The sequence below is a fragment of the Micropterus dolomieu genome, linkage group LG01, assembly GCF_021292245.1.
Source record: "Micropterus dolomieu isolate WLL.071019.BEF.003 ecotype Adirondacks linkage group LG01, ASM2129224v1, whole genome shotgun sequence".
Classification (NCBI taxonomy): domain Eukaryota; kingdom Metazoa; phylum Chordata; class Actinopteri; order Centrarchiformes; family Centrarchidae; genus Micropterus; species Micropterus dolomieu.
This window is the reverse complement of record NC_060150.1, coordinates 51,489,849-51,510,225: the sequence shown is the minus strand read 5'-3', so window position 1 is coordinate 51,510,225 and position 20,377 is coordinate 51,489,849. Positions and strand designations below refer to the sequence as shown.

At 40.7% G+C, this 20,377-nt stretch overlaps 1 protein-coding gene across 1 annotated transcript in view; it reads left to right on the top strand.

Annotated features, from left to right (window-relative positions):
* Positions 1-20,377, top strand: part of LOC123969148 (nidogen-1-like) — a 65,634-nt gene that overhangs the window by 7,034 nt on the left and 38,223 nt on the right. The window contains exon 2 of the mRNA XM_046046274.1: positions 16,242-16,544. Coding sequence (XP_045902230.1) covers positions 16,242-16,544 — 303 coding nt within the window. The remainder of the gene's footprint in view (positions 1-16,241; positions 16,545-20,377) is intronic.

Here is a 20,377-nt window from a genome sequence, read left to right as displayed (position 1 = left end):
GCGTTAGCTGGCTGCTCGTGGCTGCATCACTAGGGGACAGTAAACAAATCGATCCACATTTGCTTTTTACCGTTACATCATTTCTTGCAGGCTTTGACACTTTGACATAATACCAGTGGTACACAGGAAAGTAACATGGGTCGCGTTAGTTGGTGAAGTAATGTGGAAAGCGATACAACTTTGCACCGGATAACATTAGCAACTGCTCGGTGTTAGCCGGCGAGCTAACGTGACTTTCTCTGTGTTTCTCCAGCTTTACTAATGCTCGCTTTGTTCTTGCTCGACATCATCTGAACCTGTTTGGTCTGATGGGCTTCAGCACATAAACCTTTATTGTTGTTTTGTGGCCTTACGTGGAGCCCGTGTTTTACTGTGAGCCGGTTATGTTTATGCTGTTAGTGGACTGCATGTCGTTAGCTGCCGTGTTGTCGCTGTAGCGTGAGAGGCTCGGGAGCGCGCACAGGGCTGAATCCGACCCGGTGTCCCCACATTAAAAGCAGAATAGTGGCTGATGCGAGCAACGGAGAAAACAGGCGTGTGCTTCATTTCTAAGTGACTTTTGAGCCCATTGACAATAAGGCAGCGAGAATTTGATTATATTAATAAGTGATTTCATCAAAAACTACATTTACTACTTTAAGTTTTGTTTTACACTAATGGGTAACACTTTATATTAAGGTGCTTGTAATAAGCAGTAATTAACAGTTGATAAGTCACTTATAAGAACTTTTAAAGGGAAAAAGCCAAAAACCATAATACCACCTCTTTAAAATGCTTATAAACATATATGTGTGTGTGTGTGTGTGTGTTAACCGAAGCACATTTAACTAATTTATTGTTACAAGACACTTATAGGCTCTTACTAGAAACTTAGTTAAACAAGAGATATATATCTTATAAACCTTAATAAGAGGTTTAATAACATTAATGAGACTTAATTAGTTTTAATTATATCATTAAACTCTTATTATTGGCTTGTAAGATATTTATGAGCACTTATTAGAAACTTATTAATAGAAAACTTATAGATGTTATTAATAAGACATGTTTAATGACAGTAATCAGACTATGAGAGGTTTATAAAAATGCCTTATAAAGGCTAATAAACCCTTTATTATACACTTATTAACCATTAACAATGCTCCTTTGCAGCTACTGGACCTAAAGTGGGAACAGTGTCTTATGTAACCATTCACATAACTATCAGTGTGTGTATAGGAAATGACAGAAGGTTAGAACGGCGCTAAAGGTGCTGGGAAAAATTTGGGTGCGCCTAAATTTTGTGCCAGTGCAGCTAAGTGAAAAATTTAGGTGCATCAGTGCAACCAATTCGTCCACGTTGAGTGTTGTTTCAGTCACGTCACCATTTGTTTTCCATCCCCGTGTTAAAACAACAGACCACACAGACCACTCGTGTCTCTACAGGAAGTCGAAGGGATGAGTTCCACGTTATTTCAGATGCCGCAGGCCAAACATGTTAAAATCTGAGCAGACGTGTCCATTAAGTTTGTTGTTGGAGGATAAATCAGCGTTCACATACAGGACAGGAAATATACGGACGCTGGTCCTGTTGATTTTACCCCACAAGCTGCAATGTTGTTTGGTCTTTCAGCTGATTGGTTGGATCTCTCTGTCCAACACTCTCTGTCCACACTGTGATCTAAGCATTAGGACATCAGTAGGTAACATATTTTCTGTAGTGAAACCAGAGAGATTTCCTTTGAGGCTTTGACAGCTGAACAAGAACTTTGTCTGAATAAAATAAAGTTAAAATGTTGATTTAAATCATCAACTGTTGGTTGAAAAATCTACTGAACAAGTTTTCAATAACCTGTTCTACGGAGACTTTTAGGGCTGCATTAAATAAAAAAGATTGAGGTTTGAAACCCAGGCCTGTTCAACATCGACAACAACAACAAGTGAAGAAAACACCATGTCAGTATTTCTTACACAAGAGTAAATTTAACAGGCAGATGGTTATAAACTATTAACGAGCACAGACCTCAGATTATATTTTCAAGTCTGTGATTCCTTGACACCTTTTTAGCTTCTTCCAAAGTACAAACATTACATTTTTAAGGGACATAAAATTAATCCGCAGAATATAGTCCCCATCAAATGCACTATTGCCTCCTGTTTGATTTAAAAACTACAGGGAGCAGCTGTTTTAGGAAATTACTGAGCCTTTATTTAAAATTATGTTTTTGTGAGGTGTTTTTAAAGACTAATGTCTTCAGTAGGAACCAGTGGGCTCAGAGCTAAGAGCCACAGACAGGAAGTCAGACAGGACTGAGAGACAGACTGACAAGTTGGTCTGGTCTGAACCAGAAATGGGGACTCGAGTTTGAGACTCGTCCTGAAAAAGACTTTAGACTTGACTCGGACTCAACATCACTTTATGTCCGTAGTAACAGCAAAGTTATGTCTTTGTGAAACTTTAACGTTTCTTTTGACGGAATAATCACAATTGTGGCCAAATAAGTGTTTGCAGTGTATTGCGTAATTAGGCAGACAAAAAGATCAGAATTGGGTTTATTGTAGGTTTTAACTTACCAAGATATATTTGCACATAAAATAATTTATATAAAATAAAACCAAATAAAAAACAAATACTGTGACCACAACTCTACTGTACACTAGCAATGTAATGTCTTAATATAATAATAATATTAATAATAAAGCAAAGACAGTCCCCTTTCATACTATTTCTGATCATTTTTTCCAAAGTTTCACAAGACCAGATTTTTTTGTACATCATCAAGATGTCTCTTAATTGAAGTTAAAATCTTACAAAATTACTCAGAATGTAATGACAAAAGACAATGGTTCGAACGTTAAAACTATCTTACACCTGTGGGTTTTTACTCTGCCGTTGTTGCTGGACTCTCTGGCTGTAGTGGTCTGCTTGTCTGTTGAGGCCTCTGTGAGCTAACTGGCCAGCCGGCTCGTTGGCTTCCCCCCCGCTGGCTGGTTCGCTAGCTCCCACCGTTGACGGTTGCGGAGCGTCACAGCTCCAAAAATGTTTGCGCACATTTTAGATTCGCCATAATTTTTAGTAAAACTGCCAATATTCGACATCTACACAGTTGATTTGTCGCCTCAAACCGTCTCAGAAGTGGATTTAGTGATGAAATAACGTACGAAAATAGTAAAAAATGTTCTGTTGTTGGCCTCTATCTCAGCTTCTTTCAGCCCCTCACTTGAATGTCAAAATGAATGCTGGTATATCTCTGCCGTCATGTTCACACAAGTTACCAACCAATGCATCCTCGGTAAAATTGGCGTGTCAAAAACACTTCTGGGATTTTTAACCGTTCTTGCCAAAATGCAAACTTGTGTATTGGGACAGTACTTGGGCCACAAAAGAAGACATTTCACAAGAACACAAGTACAGACAAGAACACAGTTTGAGAAACAGCCATGATCTCTTTTGCAATTGACCCTTTGCTAAGCCACGCCCCGAATAATCAGCTGGCCAATCACAGTGCAGTATAGGACTCGCTCTATCTGAGGTCTGACACTTTCATTGCTGTGCTCCATTGACTCGTATGCAAGAGGAGTCGTGTTCTAGCTTTTTTTGCTGTATTTTTCTGAGATATGGTCAAACGTTGTTCCTGGGGCACTTGTAATAATTACAGTCGCTACGCAGAGATGTTAAAAGGAGAACATATAATTACATTTACAAATCCAGAAAAATGTATGACTTGGACTCTAGCTCAGAGACTTGACTTGGACTCTAGCTCAGAGACTTGACTTGGACTCTAGCTCAGAGACTTGACTTGGACTCTAGCTCAGAGACTTGACTTGGACTCTAGCTCAGAGACTTGAGACTTGACTTGGACTCTTGCTCAAAGACTTGAGACTTGACTTGGACTCTTGCTCAAAGACTTGAGACTTGACTTGGACTCTTGCTCAAAGACTTGAGACTTGACTTGGACTCTTGCTCAAAGACTTGTGAGCATCTCTGGTCTAAATGTAGCAGGAACCTCCAGGTCTGAAAAGTGAAGCTGAAGAGCCTTAAATCTGCATCCTCTCTAACAGCCAGCAGGGGGCGACTCCATGGGCTGCAGAAAGAAGTGTGATTGTATAGAAGTCTATGAGAAAATGTTTCTACTTCTCAGCTGATTTATTCCCTCAGTAAACACTTTCCTGATGAGTTTATGGTCTCAGTCGCTAGTTTCAAGTCTTCTTCAACACAGCATGATGTTCATTTAGTAAACTATGGTCCCATTTAGAGGAACAGAGACCAGGAAGCAGGGGAGGCTTTAGGATAGATAAAGGTGACTCGTATCCGCTGTTCTGTGGTTCTCCGTTGCCTGGTGGCAAAAACACAAGATGGCAACGACCAAAGTGCCAGTGTCAGTGATCATCTTCATGGTTCATGGATGGTCTCCAGTGTTAAAGTCAGAAGCTTTTTACTGTGTAAGAATGTGAAAACTGCTTCCTGTTGAACATAAACGTAACACCACCAGTACTGTCGTCATTTTTCTGCTGATGATTGTCCAACGTCTTGCATGGCAGGACCTACCACTGCTGGTTATATGACCATCATATACACTTATATCTAAATTAAACCAGATCCATTTGTGTGAAGATAAATAAACGTTGTAATCCTATAAACTAAAGTCAAAAGCTTATTTAATAAAAGCAGTTTACTCCGCGCTCCTCCCTCGAGCAAACGGCGTAGTTGCGAACAAAGTCCAGTCCGACCACGGGTGTTTATTTGTCCAAAAGCTAGAGCGCTGCTCTCTGCTCCTCTCCCCCAAGTTTAGCAGCTCTCAGCCGGCCTGCAGATTTTCAATCGCCCGCACTCCCTGGCCCTCTCCACACAACGCTCTGAAGCTGTCCGTGACGTATGGACAATCACTGATAGGCTATCGCGAGTCAGCGTCATGCGAATTCCTTCGCGCCGCCTGACTGGAAATCGCGGATCTACACGTCTTTGCATTGACTTTGTATGTAAACTTACCGGCCCGAATGCTCGCTTCGCTTTTGGTCTGAAAGCACCATTAGTCCAGCAATAAAGCTCACATGAGAAAAGTGACACAAAAATTAAATACGCGTTCAGTCTGAATGTTGTACAGTAACAGAGATTTTTATGACATTTTGATGACATCTCAGTGTTTGTCTCTCAGCCTGCTCTTCCTGATTTTCCCACAGGGTATAGCTCTTATCAGTTGTTGTGAGTCCGTAAGTCCCCTCTTTTAAGTGTCTACCCCCCCCCACACACACACACACCGCCACCCAAAATGAGTGGTATCCTGTTGCTCTGTGGTTCCCCAGTAATTATCAGTGACACTTCTCCAGCTTTCTTTTACATTCAAAGTGACGTCAGGTTTGTAAAACAGTGTACAGCCGATTGTGAAATAAAAACCTCCTGGAGGAGGAGGAGGAGGTTTTTCCGGCCATCGGCAGGAAGCGGAGCGTCCTTGTAGAGTTTCCACATCTGGAACATATAGATTCGAGACATCTGTCCCCCCCCCCCAAAAAAAACAGATGGCAGCGCTCAGTGCGTTCCCTCCCTCCGCTGTTCTCACGCTGATAATGATGATCTCAGGGGTCGGACATGTGTGATGTCAGCGGCGTCCTGGCAGGTTTCCACGGAGGAGGATGTGTGAACTCACTGCTGCATGTATTATTACAGTACATTTGTTGCTGCGTGCACAAACAGGTCGTTTACTGCGGAGAGTATGCAGCAGAGACGTCCAGAATTTAGGCTTTACACAACTTTTGCCTTTTAAAGTACATTGGAGAGATTTTCCACATTAGTGTATGAAGTACAAACTACATCAACTTTATGTTCCAGCTGACAATCTTATAAATATCATGTTTTTCTTCCTTCCAGGCTGCCACATCGTGTTTAATGGAAAGTTTTCCTCACATGTTTAATAATAACAATAACAGTCTTTATTTGTAAAGAACCTTTCAGTGCAGCTCAAAGTGCTATATGTTCACAAGCGCTTAAACGAGGAACTAATACATAAATACAGCAGCACGCACATGCACAACACACAGGTATTAAAACCAGAAAAAGGGTAACAGACAGGGCTGTAAAATCAAATAAAAGCATGAATAAAAGTGCGTTTAATCAGCTAAAAGCAAAAGCATAAAAAGTAGGACTTGAGCTGAACAATCTACAGAGGTAGCTTCTCTTAATTATAGAGGATGTTTCAAGCAATCAGTACATAAAAACACAACGCTGCTTCACCAAACACTTTACCGTTCATTCTTGGTGCATTAAGCAGAGCAGCAGCAGAGGACCTGAGAGAGTGAGTTGAATTAAATGCCTTTGTTGTCATTGCATGTAACATACAACAAAATTTGTAATCTCTCATAAAAGAATTGTTTCCATTCACCTCGCTCAGACATGCTCACAGTAAAATGAATATGATCACTAAATAAGATAAAATATGATAAATGAAGTGCTGTCATATACTTAAGTCCGTGGTTAAAATAGTTTTTGTGGGAGAGAAGAGTTGGAATATATATAATATATAAAAAATATCTCTAAAGGAAGAAATCTCTGTGTGTCAATTATGTCAGGAACCGTTTGTCCAATCGACTTCAAACATGGCAGCTGTGTTGCTGCGGACCTAAGAGCAGACCTTTGCAGACGCTGTTCTGCTGAACTGTCTCCCAGCACATCCACTCCATCTGTGGCTGACTTCTTAGAAAAGAATCGCTTTGAGTGTTTCTGTCACTCCTCTGTGAGAAGGAGATTAAGCTAGCAGCACCTACATTTGGAGTGCACACGTATTCAAGCCTTTAGGGTAACTGAAGCGGCCCAGAGCGAGCTGACAGGCAGGTTAGAGACTTTATCCTGTCAGTTTGTCTCTTTACAAAGACAAGTGTTGCAGTATGAGAGTCCTACCTGAAGACAGGCTGTGAAGTCTTCATGTTACGCCGTACGAGAACCACTTAAAACATTATTTATCAAACTGGCTCGGACTGGATGGATTTAGCGTGAGGATACACATGTGACAACGTCTGGTTTTTAAAATAAGGCATCTGTGCAGGATGGAAATAAGTTTAATTGGATTATATTCACAGAAAGTATAAAACATATTACATGTGGCCATTAAAAGTAAATGGAAACATGTAATTTACTTAATCGGACCCTCTCGGGCGTCGGACCCCCCCACTATAGTCTCTCCACATCCTGTGGGACACACTGAGGAAAAAACACATTTGACTGTTTAATTTACGCAGTGGTAAAAGAAAGGCAAAATAAATGTAAAAAATGTGAATTTTCGGTGCATCCCTAGAATTATCGTCATCACGCAGGTTTGATATAGAAACTAGTGTGTTGAAACGGAGTTTTTGTTCTTGAAATAGATGCAAATGAGTGCATATTTATTGAGCTACTGCCTCATGTGCATGTTTAAACACACAATTTTACATGTGTTTCTGCTGAAAGAAAAATTAAGAGAGAGACGGCTGCTACCTTAGCCTGTCATCCTCCTGTTAGCTTATTACAGGTTTGGGTTTGGCAGCGTCGTTAGCTGTTAGCTTGATCCTCTCAGACAAAAGACTTCCTGTCTGCTCTGTAATGAAGCTCGAGGGTCTTCATCTCTGCAGGCGTCGTCTCTAAAGTCATAGACCTGCTGGGAGACCCCAGCCTTTTCACCCATATTCTGCTGCCATTCATGCGTTTCTCTGGAGGAAGTCTCGTCGGGACTGGTGGTGGGGGCTGAAGCCCTCCAGACTTTACAGAGGCAGTCAAGCAAGACAGCTTTCCTCCTGGGCTCTTATTTCATCTACTCTCTCATCTCGCAGCATCTCAAACTCAGATATTTCCTTCTTCTTTCATGTCCTCAGAGCGCTGAGACTCCAACCTTTGAACTGTCTGCTGCTGGTCGCTTGTGAAGGTGTGTTATCTACCTGCTTCTCCTCCTCTCAGGCGGAGTCATTTCCTCCTGTTGAGGATTAAATCACGTCTTTTTTCTAAAATATGTCTCTCAACTTCTGACAGTTTGAATGGCTTCTTTTAGCTTTGATGATTTTTAAATTTTTTTATTTTGTAGCTTTGACTTTAATTAAAGAGCAAGATATGGTTCATCTTTTGTTCTGATGATCTAACAGGAGAGTTTCATGTCCAGCTATACGTCGGGTTGGGTATCGATTAAATTTTACTGATTCTGATTCTACTTATAGAATCTTGGTTCTGGTTCCTTCACCACAGATCTTGTCAGCACTCGATGACCTTCATCGTCTTCCTCCTCGCTCATCTTCCCCTTCGTGGCTAAAGTGAAAGGAGTCTGTCCTAGAGGGGCGTCTCTGGGGACTCGTCTCTAAGAGAAATATCTATTGAATCATTTGTAGCCATCGTTGGTTTCCCTTCAGTATAAAAGGTGAACGTCAGCTCACCTGTGTTTTGTACCTGAGACGTTGCTGCTGTTAGCGTTAGCTGGATCTGGGGCATCGTTGTAGCTGGGAGAGTGCGACACGTTGAACACGATGCGTTCCTTCAGATTCACGCCGTGTTGAAGTAAACGCTTTGTCATGTTGGAGCTGCTTCCTGCCTCGCACCAAAGCGTTTGCTGCGGTCCACCACGGTCCAGGACTGGAAACAGAAGGACGCTCTTCTTCATGCTTTGACGTAACAAATGAGGTGACGTTAGGTCGGCGTAGCGGCTCCTGGCAGATAAGAGACACTTTGATGGACTGTAAATGTTCACTGCAGTTCAGTCAGGAGCTGAGATATGTAGGAAGTTAGGAGCCGAGGAGCCGAATCCAAACACATGGGTCTTAACCAATTCATGGTTCTTTCAATTTTGAACCCGACTTTTCCTGCAGGAGACCCAAAATAACTCTGTACTCAGGTGTGAAATGAGGCTTTGAAAACCTTAACCAAAAATACTGACTGTCCTGCACAAACTGCAGCCATCAACGCCAAATGTGAGGCTGGTTTTGGTTTTTTGCTTGCAAACTGCTATTTTAGAGCAGTGAGAGAAGATACAGAGCTATATTTTGATTTAGTTGATAAAGGCATAAGTATGTAAGGAATATGTTCCCCCAAAAGGTTTAAATGACGGAAATTCTGCTCTAAAGGGTCAAAACAGCAGTCTTGTATTTTTGTTACACCGACATGTTTCTCCACGTATCCCATCATTAACTCCCACAAAACAGAATTTAAAATGTCGTCCAGATCATGACGTTTCCAAACATTTGAATATATTTCATTCTGAATTAGAAAGAAATGTGTATGAAATGTTTCAACCAAGCGTCCTTCTGTAGGAACAATGTTATTATGGACGAATCTGCAGCTTGTGCAACGTTTCGTACTGTACCGTTCTGTTTGGCAATCGGTTGAAGGATTTTTTGAATGAGACTGTTATAAAAAAAGGAGATACAGAAGCAGAATGCAAAAGTTAATAAATAATAATTATAGTTAAAACAAGGTTAAAACAAAAAACATATTTTAAGTGTTGCTTAGCCAGGGAGATGGTTTTGTGTGATGTTTGTTTGGTTTTCAGATTCTGTCTCTCAGAAGTTTCACACATCTCAAAACAGTTTAGGTTTGAGAGTGAGGTTAAGATGAGAGCTGACAGGATCTTAAATATGAGGGTCTGTTTGTCTCAGTATGATTTAGTGAAACAGTTAAATTTGAAACACGTGTCGTATGAATAGACGTCTCTGTGCAGAACAGCTGTTTTCTCTCTGCCTGGCTGAATGTACGTGCTGAGATAAGATAGACGACGGTATAAGATACACAGTTTATGTCTGGAGCTGCTGGTGTGTTTAAGGCCTGAGCCAAACAATCAGTACCAGCTCACACTGGATGGAGGATAACTTTCCCTTCGACCACAGTCGCTGCAGCTGACTTCATGTTGATGTGATAAAAATGATTCCAATGAAGGTCCCCTGCCTGATGACGGATGCTTTAAGAAACGGTCTTCAAAATATGAACTGAAAACCAAATTCACTCTAAGACTAAGGACATGTTCACATTATCACAGAAAAACACCTTTTCAGTTATTACGTTTGTGGTGTGATGACTGTGGTGTGTGTTAACTGTTGGTTTGTGGACTACCGTTTTGAAGCCTTGAGTTTGGCCTTTTGGCCGTCACCATGTTTTTTTTGGAGCTAGATGTGACCATGTTTGGGCAAGAGGGGTGGAGCTAGCTAGCTTGGTTAGCATGTTGGAAGCTAATTTTGGCTGGCTTAAAACAAAAGTACTTACCAGAAATATGAACAGCCAACTCCTAAGAAGCTTTTTAATGCACTAAGAGCAGCGGATACAAGCCATACAGTCACGTGCAATTGGCATGCTGTCCACAGAGCTGTTGCCTGTTGCCATCCAGCATCTTCACCTCCAAGATCGTCTGAGACCAGCCACCCGGACAGCTGCTGCAACAATCAGTTTGCATAACCAAAGAATTTCTGCACAAACTGTCAGGAACCGTCTCAGGGAAGCTCATCTGCATGCTCGTGGTCCTTATCAGGGCCTCGATCTGACTACAACTTCTCACAGCCATTGAAGAGGAGTGGCCCAACATTCCATAGGTCACAATCAACAACCTGATCAACTCTATGTGAAGGAGATGTGTTGCACTGCGTGAGGCAAATACTGACTGGTTTCTGGATTTTGATTTGATTTTGACAGAGGAATAAGCCTTTTGTGTACATAGAGAAAGTCTTAGATCTTTGAGTTTAACTCATGATGAATGGGGGCAAAAACCAAAGCGTTAAAATTTTGTTCTGTATAGATAGATATAGATATATGATATCATAGTTGGCAGTAACTAAGTAGATTTACTCAAGTACTGTACTTAAGTACAAATTTGACGATTTCTATTTTCTTTTCTACGACTTTCTTCTTCTACTCCACTACATCTCAGAGGGAGATATTGTACTCTTTACGTCATTACATTTATCTGACAGCTTCATTTACTTTACAAATTAAGATTTTTACACACAAAACATTTGATGAACATATGATAAACTGTTTAATTTATAACAAAACATGATTTGTTATAAATTAAACTCCAACAGTTTATACAAGTACAGCTGGTACATTAGATTAGTGAGAGAAATTTAATTGGCAACTATTTTGATGATCGTTGAAGTCATTTTTCATGTAAAAACATTTCAAAACATTTTGAGGTTTGGACTGATAAAACAAACATTGTGATAGTGTGTTTTTGGGCTAACTGTGACAACATTTATCACTATTTTCAGACTTTTTACAATGGATCGTGCATCGTTGTCCAATCCAGATCTGTAGTTACGCGACGAGTGGTTGTCAAATGTTATTTTTCGGATCTCAATCAAGCAGCCATTTGGGTATGAAAGTGAAACCATGCAGAGGGAACTTAAACCTGCATTCTCTCTAACAGCCAACAGGGGGCGAGTCTGCTGGCTGCAGAAAGAAGACCGGTTCCATTAGAAATAAAATGTTGCTACTTCTCAGCTGATTTATTACCTCAGTAAACACTTTCCTAATGAGTTTATGGCCTTGTCGCTTCATTTAGTAAATTATGGTCCTGTGTAGGGCTGCAACTAATGACTATTTTCGTAGGCGACTAATCTGTTAATTATTTATTTGATTAGTCAACTGGTCACAAATATTTTTGTGACCCCCTAACCCTAATTAAACCATTTAACTAATTAAATATCTTTCAAGTGAATTACTGATCTCCAACACACAGCCTAACAAGCTAACGTTAGCATTAAGTGAACAAGGTTTACTATTCAGAATGAACACCAGTATCAAAGGCAGGGGGAAACCAGGGAAGAAGAAAAGTAAAAGTCACTGATTTATACAAACTTTAAAACTTTTAACTGTTTAAGAAAGATTGTTGGAACTATATAAAATAAGAGCAAGTACTATAACCACAACTGAACACTAACAATGTAATGTCTATTTAGAATAATAAAGCAACAGCCCCCTTTCATACTACTACTGTAGTTTATTTTTCAAATGTTCTTATAAGTTTTAGGCAGTAACTCAGTGTAGAATGTTCTGTAGGCTACATCACGAGCCAGATGTTCCTTGATGTACTTTAAACCATTACTCACTACTAACTTTTTTAAAGCTGGGTCTCTGACATTGCCAGCGTTGTGTTGGACAGATTTGTGCTGCGGTGTTCATGAGGGAGAGAGAGAGACGAGCGAGAGGATGTGCTGCGCAAATGCACTACGGCACTGATCTGCAATCAAATAAGATTTTAAATAGGCCTAGTAAAATAAAAAACAAAACAAAATCAGTATGTTGCGGTCAGCGTTGATATTGTGGCGGGCTGCCATAAATAAATGAACGTATAGGAAACATAGACTGTATATAAAAAGGAAACACAGCCTTTCCTCTGTCTCTGCAGCTCTGTTGTTGCTGCTGCAGTGGTCCGAGTAACTGCGACCAGGGCGGCTGGCACCTCTAAAGTGCAATTTATACTTCTGCGTCAAATCGACAGCATAGCCTCTGCGTAGCCCCCTATCCTACACCGTCACCTACACCGTAACCTGACGTGCACCTCCTCAAAAATGTACACGTCGAGGCGACGCGGACCGTAAGCTCTGTGATTGGTTGGATGGGTAGGCTCACAATGACTCAGAGCCGACAGGAAGTGCCTGTGCTTTGAAGTAACTTTTACTAGCGGCCAAAACGGCGGCTGTAACACAGTGGATCAATATATTTGACCGTAGCTACGCACGTAGACAGGCATTTATACTTGTGACCCAACGCAGGAGTATAAATGAGCCTTAACCCCGCGGGTACTTGTGGAGCTTCTCAACCCCGAAGACATTTGAGCACATTTTCGATTCGCCATCAACTTTGTTAAAACCGCCAATATTCAAATGGCCTCAAAACCGACCAAAAGTGTATTTAGTGATTAAACTAAACAAAACTTGTAAAAAAACAAAAGGCGTTCTGCTGTTTGCCTCTTTGTACTTGACTTTCCGCATCTCGGATGAAAGCTTCTTCTTCGTGAGTAGTCAAGCAGTCATGGCAGACAGTGGAAGCGATACTGCCCCCAGCACTTCCTGCAGTGCATTGCAGTTACAAATAAACAACCAGAAATGTTCCTAATATGAAGATTGCTATCTTTTCCTTAAACAGCATCTACGTAACGATGCCTCGATAATGAAATTTCACATTGACAAATTTTTTTAGTCGACGTCGTCAATCAGGATAGAGGCCACTTGTATCCGCTGCTCTGTGTACATTTTTTTTATTAAATGGCAGTCAGCAGGAGAGAGAGCACGTCATGTTTGAGTCTTAGTATATTTTGTTTTAAAAGTAAATTGTTTTGTTAACCTTTTTATTTTTCGTAATTTTAACTCTGATTACATTTTAGTTGAGTTTTTTTTATCCAGGATGTATTTAATAACCGATTAAACATGTTAACAGTATAACATAACTTATAAGTCTTTAGTTTTGTTGTAACACTGATAAATAACTTTTGGAGGGAGAGAGTAAAAATTGTCTTCGGGCCAGTAAGGTTGAGGGCCATTTGCTAAAAAGTTTACAGTTGAGCCCTGAAAGGATATGAATACTTCATCCACCACTGAAGGGTGGATCAGAAGAAGAGAGCTGGGGCACAATGTTTGACCTGATATTGTTGATTTTGTCGACAAGAAATGATAAATACAGTTCACACACTCTCCAGTTGAGGTGGCAGCAGGTGGAGGATGGACGAGCTGATTGACTGTGCTTAACGGGCCTCAGTGATTGTTTTTATTATTGGTAATTAATCCTGAGAAGTGAGCTGTTCTTGCATCCTTTCGGAGTGAGAATAGTCTAATGCTCTTCCATGTGCAGTCTTGCTTGCAGCTACAAATAGCATCATTTATGATTGCTGCAGCTGACCTGCTTGTTAAAGGTGTAGTGGCATCTAACGCTGAGAAACAACAGGTTATTGAAATCACTGACCAGTTCATTAAAGGTAGAAGGTTGAGTTGAGCTTTGCTGCTTTTCTCTGTTTTCTATCATTGAAAACTGAAATTCTTTGTCTGCTCAGACAAAACAAGACATTTGAAGACGTCTTCTTGGGTCCTTGGAAAATGTGATAAGATTTTTTTACACAATTTTGACATTGACATTGACAAGACTAAACAAGTGTTTCACCAAGAAAATAACCAGCTTTTCTTATATTTTCTAAACATTGTTATAATAAGATATCGTGTTTTGATTATTGTTGGGTCGACCCTTTATATTTTTTCGTAATGTGAAATATCTTATCTGGTCAAATAAAAATACACAACAACATTTTTAATTATTTATAGATCGTTTAAATGAAATGTAACTCCACGCACGGCTCCTTTTACTGGTTCAGATAAATGATCACATTAAAAACCTGAAACAGTCTCCTCAGATACACTTCATAGTTCTGGGCTCAAACACTGACTGTGGCATTTGCTCTCCGTTCAGAGAGAGGCGGATTTGAGTTAATGAGGCTAAAAAGATCTTTTCTTCTGAGTGAAGGAGGAAGTTATTGGGTGGAATTCCTATGGTCCGACAAAGCGAACAGAGCTGCAGAGGAGAGAGGAGCTTTAACTGGAGGTCTCTCTGTACTGAAGCCTGGAACAGGACCGGCTGACCTCCCGTCTCTCCTCACTCCCTCTCAGACATTTTTAAAACAAACTAACAAACATTATCTCTTCTCCTCCTCCTTCTTCTTCTTTGTAGCTTCTTCTTCCTTCAAGGTCACGGCCATTATCCGTTCCCAGCAGGTCAATAGTCCAAACTATTATGATATGCTGAGTCATACTTTTTTAGATCATACCCTGTTCCATTTGTTAGAGAATAATAAGTACAACATTTGTCAGAATTATAACTGAGCTCATAATAAAAGTAAAGAGAGGTTCTCACAGGTATAAGATGTCATAATTAGGAGATATGAATGAACAATGCATGATAATTGGAAAAATACAATTTTGGCCGATAATGAATCCAACAATGCGGTTCTAATTTTTTTTTTACAGTTTCAGGGGAAGACGTTGGTTCTGCAAAGGTTCCAACAGGAGGGAAATGTTTTCCAAGTTTCAACACAACAAATCTTACAAGTCAACTGAAATTTAATCGTGATGAAGATTTGCTAAAAATATTCAAAGCAGCAGCTAAAATTGGATGTAAAACCTCTTAAAAACCTGCGGGGTCGCCGCTTTAGCTGCTTCTAAGATGCTTCTAAGCTTCTTCTAAGCTGCTCAGATCGTTAATATAAATATTAATGTTTAAACGTGTGATCAACATGTCAGTGTGGACATGCTGCACCTCGTTAGATCAGTTAGATTCTCCACAATTCAGTCGTTCACTTCATTTAACGGAAACAACGAACCCCAAAGTCTAATTCTTACTGTGCTTTCAGACCAAAAGCGAAGCAAGCGTTTGGGGCGGTGAGTTTACATACAATGCGATTTCCTGTCGGGCAGCGAATGTACTAAGCGTCGCGAGGATTAAATTTGCGTTTGGTCTGAAAGAACGATTATAGATTTACCGCTGTAACCTGCACGGTACAAGAGATGAAAAGTGCCGACTCCCTTTGAAGCCTCGTTAAGTCCGAACGTGTCCGCTCCTTATTTATTTATCTGCCTTCAGTCTGGAAGGGTCCACCCATCAAAAGAATCAAATCATAAAAATGAATCTGTGTTGTGAATCCTGTCATGTGAAGTCCATCGCTGTCTGTCTGCTAACTTCTGCCACACTTCTCTCATCCTGCTGTTGTTTTCGTTACGTCGCTGCCTTCAAAATAAAAGCGCATTAGCCGTCTGTCGGAGCTAGATCAAATGAATGACATTTTTATACAAGTAATATTCTGTTTGAAGTAAATAAACCGTTTCATAGTAGCCTGTTTCAGTTTTGTGTGAGAGGAATTAAAGGCCTGTCCCAAATATAGGCAGGGTCAGTTCAGTGATTTTAGCAAATAAAAGCCCGGGCTATTGATCAAAGTTTTACGGTAAGTTTTACCACGGACATATGGACTTCTGACGTTAGCCCAGTGAGTATGCTTAGTTTGACGGCTCAGTGGCTGGATAAAGACATTAACATTACTGCAATATTAAATTATTAATCTTGCAGCACATGACAGCGTAGCCTTTCTTATTATCAGGTGTGTAGAAATGACAGGTTATTAACTAAGAAATTGGTTATCGGATCGTGGGGAAAAAAAATCCATATCGTGCATCACTAAAAAAACATGATGCTGTGGAAAAGTTTTTCTGAAGTGGTGGAACTGGACTGTACAAACATGAATCATACTGTAGTCGACCCTTCATTAACAAATATCCTCCTTCTGTTCCAGATTAACACCAATGGGTTTGTGGCCGTTGTTGAACCTCCGGCTATGGAGGAGTACCTTGGGAAGATGCCCAGCAATTTCAAAATGATTGCAGCCCTGCTGGGAGACCTGGACAACAGTGACGGACAGGGGAAGGTCCACTTCAGGCAGGATGACAGTCCGGATGTACTGAGTCGGGCCGCCGAGCACATCAGGAAAGCTTTCCCTAGAGACGACGGCGTGGAGCCCAGCGGTGCCCTCATTGTCACTTGGGAGAACATGGCCGCCCAGGGGACGTCTGGACGAGGAGACGGGCTGGATGCTAAGGTGAGGTGACAGTGTTGGGTTTTTAGAGGATGGTTTGTTTCTGTAGCCAGAAGGATACCTCAGCATCAGCGTATAAATGGCCCGTCAAAGATTTATTTGCATAATTTACATAGTTCGTCCACTAGAGAGCAGAGACACAGTGATTCATCAAAACATATTTCAATTCTTCAAAGGGTAATTTCAGTATATTTGAAATGACCAAGAAGTACAAAATGTTTTGAATCCGTGCAGTATATGGCTGCAGCTGAACTGACTGCAGTGGCTTCAATGTATTACTTTAGGGCAATTGACCCTTCGCTAAGCCACGCCCCGAATACACAGCTGGCCAATCACAATGCAGTATAGAACTCACTCTAACTGAGGTCCGACACTTTCATGGCTGCACTCCATTGGCTCAGGTGCAAAAGCCGTCGTTTTCTAGCTTTCTTTCTGTATTTTTCTAAGATATGGTCAAACACTGTTCCTGGGGAACTTGTAATAGTTACAGTCGCTACCCAGAGAGGTTGAAAGGAAAAGTACGATTTATTCTCTTTCCAAAACCTAAAACAAATCCTGAAAAATGTAGGCTGTGGATTGTTCTTAATGTAATGTTAGTTAGCTAACGCTAGCTAACTTCCTACTGACTGTAACATTAAAAAGCCCTACTGTTCTGCTTTTTAATGAGTTGATCCTTAATATAATTTCTTTTGCAAGAAAGACCTGGCCAAAACATCAGCATGAAAGAACGGCTATACATACATAAATACACACAAGCCTCTTAGTTCGCTGAATAAGGAGAAATAACATAATAGAAACAAAGACACTGACCGATATTCACCTGCTCCTCATCCTTCAGAATTGAAATCAACTGTCAATAACAAATAAAGTCAGTCAGTTTCAATGAGTTCTGAAAAAGGTTCCAAGCAGAAGGTTTGAAGGATTTATTTTACCTAGTTCTGTCCGGACATGAGGAACCAGCAATGGCAGGGTTCTTGGAAAGTAATCCACAATGAGTTCAACTTCATGGTGACACCAGTTCTCGCTCTGAAATCTCAAAGACGCCGGTGGAAACATGAGTCGGCATTGGAGAGAGGAGTTTGTCTCTCCCTCCTTCTCAAGCGAGACTTGTCTGTTGGGAATAGTTTTGCTGGTGTTTGCTGATTGGAGGCCATGCCAGTAATATTGGAAAGATTCTGGGCAACAGAATATTGGATTCATTTATTGGTATCAGCCTTTTTTTAAAACTCTCAAATATCAGTTTTATCTCAAGTTCTACTTTGCACTGAAAACTTGCTTTGTATTTTACGCTAAGTTACCAGTTTACTAGCTACACCGGTACAATTAATACAACATCTATACAACTGGCCTGCAATAAATCTGATCTCATTTTAATTTTGTCTTTCTGTAGAGTGCAGCAACAGCTTTAATAATGAACTCCTTTCTGACTGTTTCACCAAACTGACTGAACGCAGGTATAATAAATATAGGATTTATGAGAGGGCTCTAGATTATGTTAAATTGTACAGGTGTTTTTCTAAACTGGTGAGTTGTCCTTCTTGTAAGGTCTGTGGATCGAAGCAACACAAGTTCCAAAATGCAGGATAATTGAGGATTTTTATTCCAAAAAGGGTTTTTTGGAAATGAGTTTGATCACAGCCCGCAGTTTAATGTCAGAGGATCTTCTTTAATTACAACTGCTGGACACCAGAATTGTCTAAGGGATGCAGAGTCAGCCCTGGATATGAAGAAATAAAAAACTAAAGCAGGCAAAGTTGAAGATTAATTGGTGGAGATGTGCATTTTTTCTAAAGTGATAAGGTAAAGCTTTCATACTTTTACTTTTGATTGTGTGTGCAGCAGCTCAGAAACGTATTTAGCATCAGTATGTTTTTCACAGTATGTCATGATTTCTCTGTTGTTGGAGGCTCATTACACCAACATCAGTCCTGAGTGCATCAGTTTGCATACACAAGTAGACAAAAAATAACTTAAAGTAAATGTATACTAAAAGTAAAGTACCATGTGTTTCCTCAGTGTTTTCTTTGGTACCTGACTGATGGTGAAAGTTCAGTATAATGGCCTTTGCAGAGGGAACACCATGATGTAGCGCCTCTGTCATTCTTTTTCTGTTTCAGCAAACATAATTTTTCATAATAACCTTCACATTCTACATGTGGTCATGCTATCATGTCCTCTCTTGTAGTTTACCAGCTCACTGTCCTCTGCACAGATTTGCCCAGCTGCTCAAAACCATCTCAAACATGTGCAGCCAGTGAGAACTATTCATTTTCTTTCTGCTGCTTGCACAATAATGTCTCCTGCTGGTCCTGCAGAACCAGAGCACAGCTGCCTAATCATGCACTTGTATGGTCACCATGAAATAGGCAAATCAATTCATGGACAGTGTAAGTTCAAATTACTTGAAAGATGTAAAACATTACTCATTATTAGGGACCGAGCATGAAACATGCGAGGACCCTATTCAGATGCAAATAAATCCTAAATAAATGACGGCCTAAATTTCCCCCAGAACTCACAAAACTTTGAACACATGTCAGAAGTGTACTTATAATGTACGTATTATATGGATCTCAAATATGGGCGTGGCAAAATGGCTCCATAGCCGGGGGTGGTAATGGAGCAGTGGATAAGATACTTTTCTTTCTTTTCTTTTTCTTTTTTTTTATAGCGCCAAATCACAACAACAGTTATCTCACAGCGCTTTTCATAAAAGAGCAGGTCTAGACCGTACTCTATGATGTTATTTACAGAAGCCCAACAGTTCCCACCAAGAGCAAGCACTAGGCGACAGAGGCAAGGAAAAACTTCCTTTTAAGAGGCAGAAACCTCGAGCAGAACCATGGCTCAGGGTGGGCGGCCATCTGCCTCGACCGGTTGGGGGGTGTGTGTGAGAGTGAGAGAGAGAGAGAGAGAGGCAGCCTACACAATATACACACACAGAGGTACAGACAGTGAAGGTAATGTTGCTATAAACTAAATGAAAAATGGTACAGATATAATAGATATATTGAGATATAATGTATAATAGTGTTAATGGTAACCATCGTAATGTTAATGATTATAATAACAATAAGACTAGCAACAATAGTCATTGCAGCAGAGGGTGTCGAGCAGGAACACGGGGGCAGCAGGTGACCCGCAGCCACAGATCCAGACTCCACAGCTCCAGAGCCAGAAAACCTGCAGGAAGTGATAAGAGAGAGGAGAGAGACGAGAAAGCACAAGACTACCAGAAAGGGGAGAAGTTGTGTTAGTAACATGCAATAATGGGATAAGGTTGCATACAGAGGGAGAGAAAGTAGAGGAGAGAGGAGCTCAGTGCCTCATGGGAAATCCCCCGGCAGTCTAGGCCTATAGCAGCATAACTAAGGGATGGTTCAGGACTCACCTGAGCCAGCCCTAACTATAAGCTTTATCAAAGAGGAAAGTCTTAAGCCTACTCTTAAATGTGGAGATGGTGTCTGCCTCCTGAACCCAAACTGGAACCTGGTTCCACAGGAGAGGAGCTTGATAGCTGAACGCTCTGGCTCCTAGTCTACTTTTGGAGACTCTAGGAACCACAAGTAACCCTGCATTCTGGGAGCGCAGTGCTCTGGTGGGGTAGTAAGGTACTATGAGCTCTTTAAGATAAGATGGTGCCTGACCATTAAGAGCTTTGTAGGTAAGAAGAATGATTTTAAATTCTATTCTGGATTTTACTGGAAGCCAATGCAAAGAAGCTAAAACAGGAGAAATGTGATCTCTTTTCCTGGTTCCTGTCAGAACACGTGCTGCAGCATTCTGGATCAGCTGAAGAGTCTTAATGGACTTTTTCGAGCAGCCTGATAATAAGG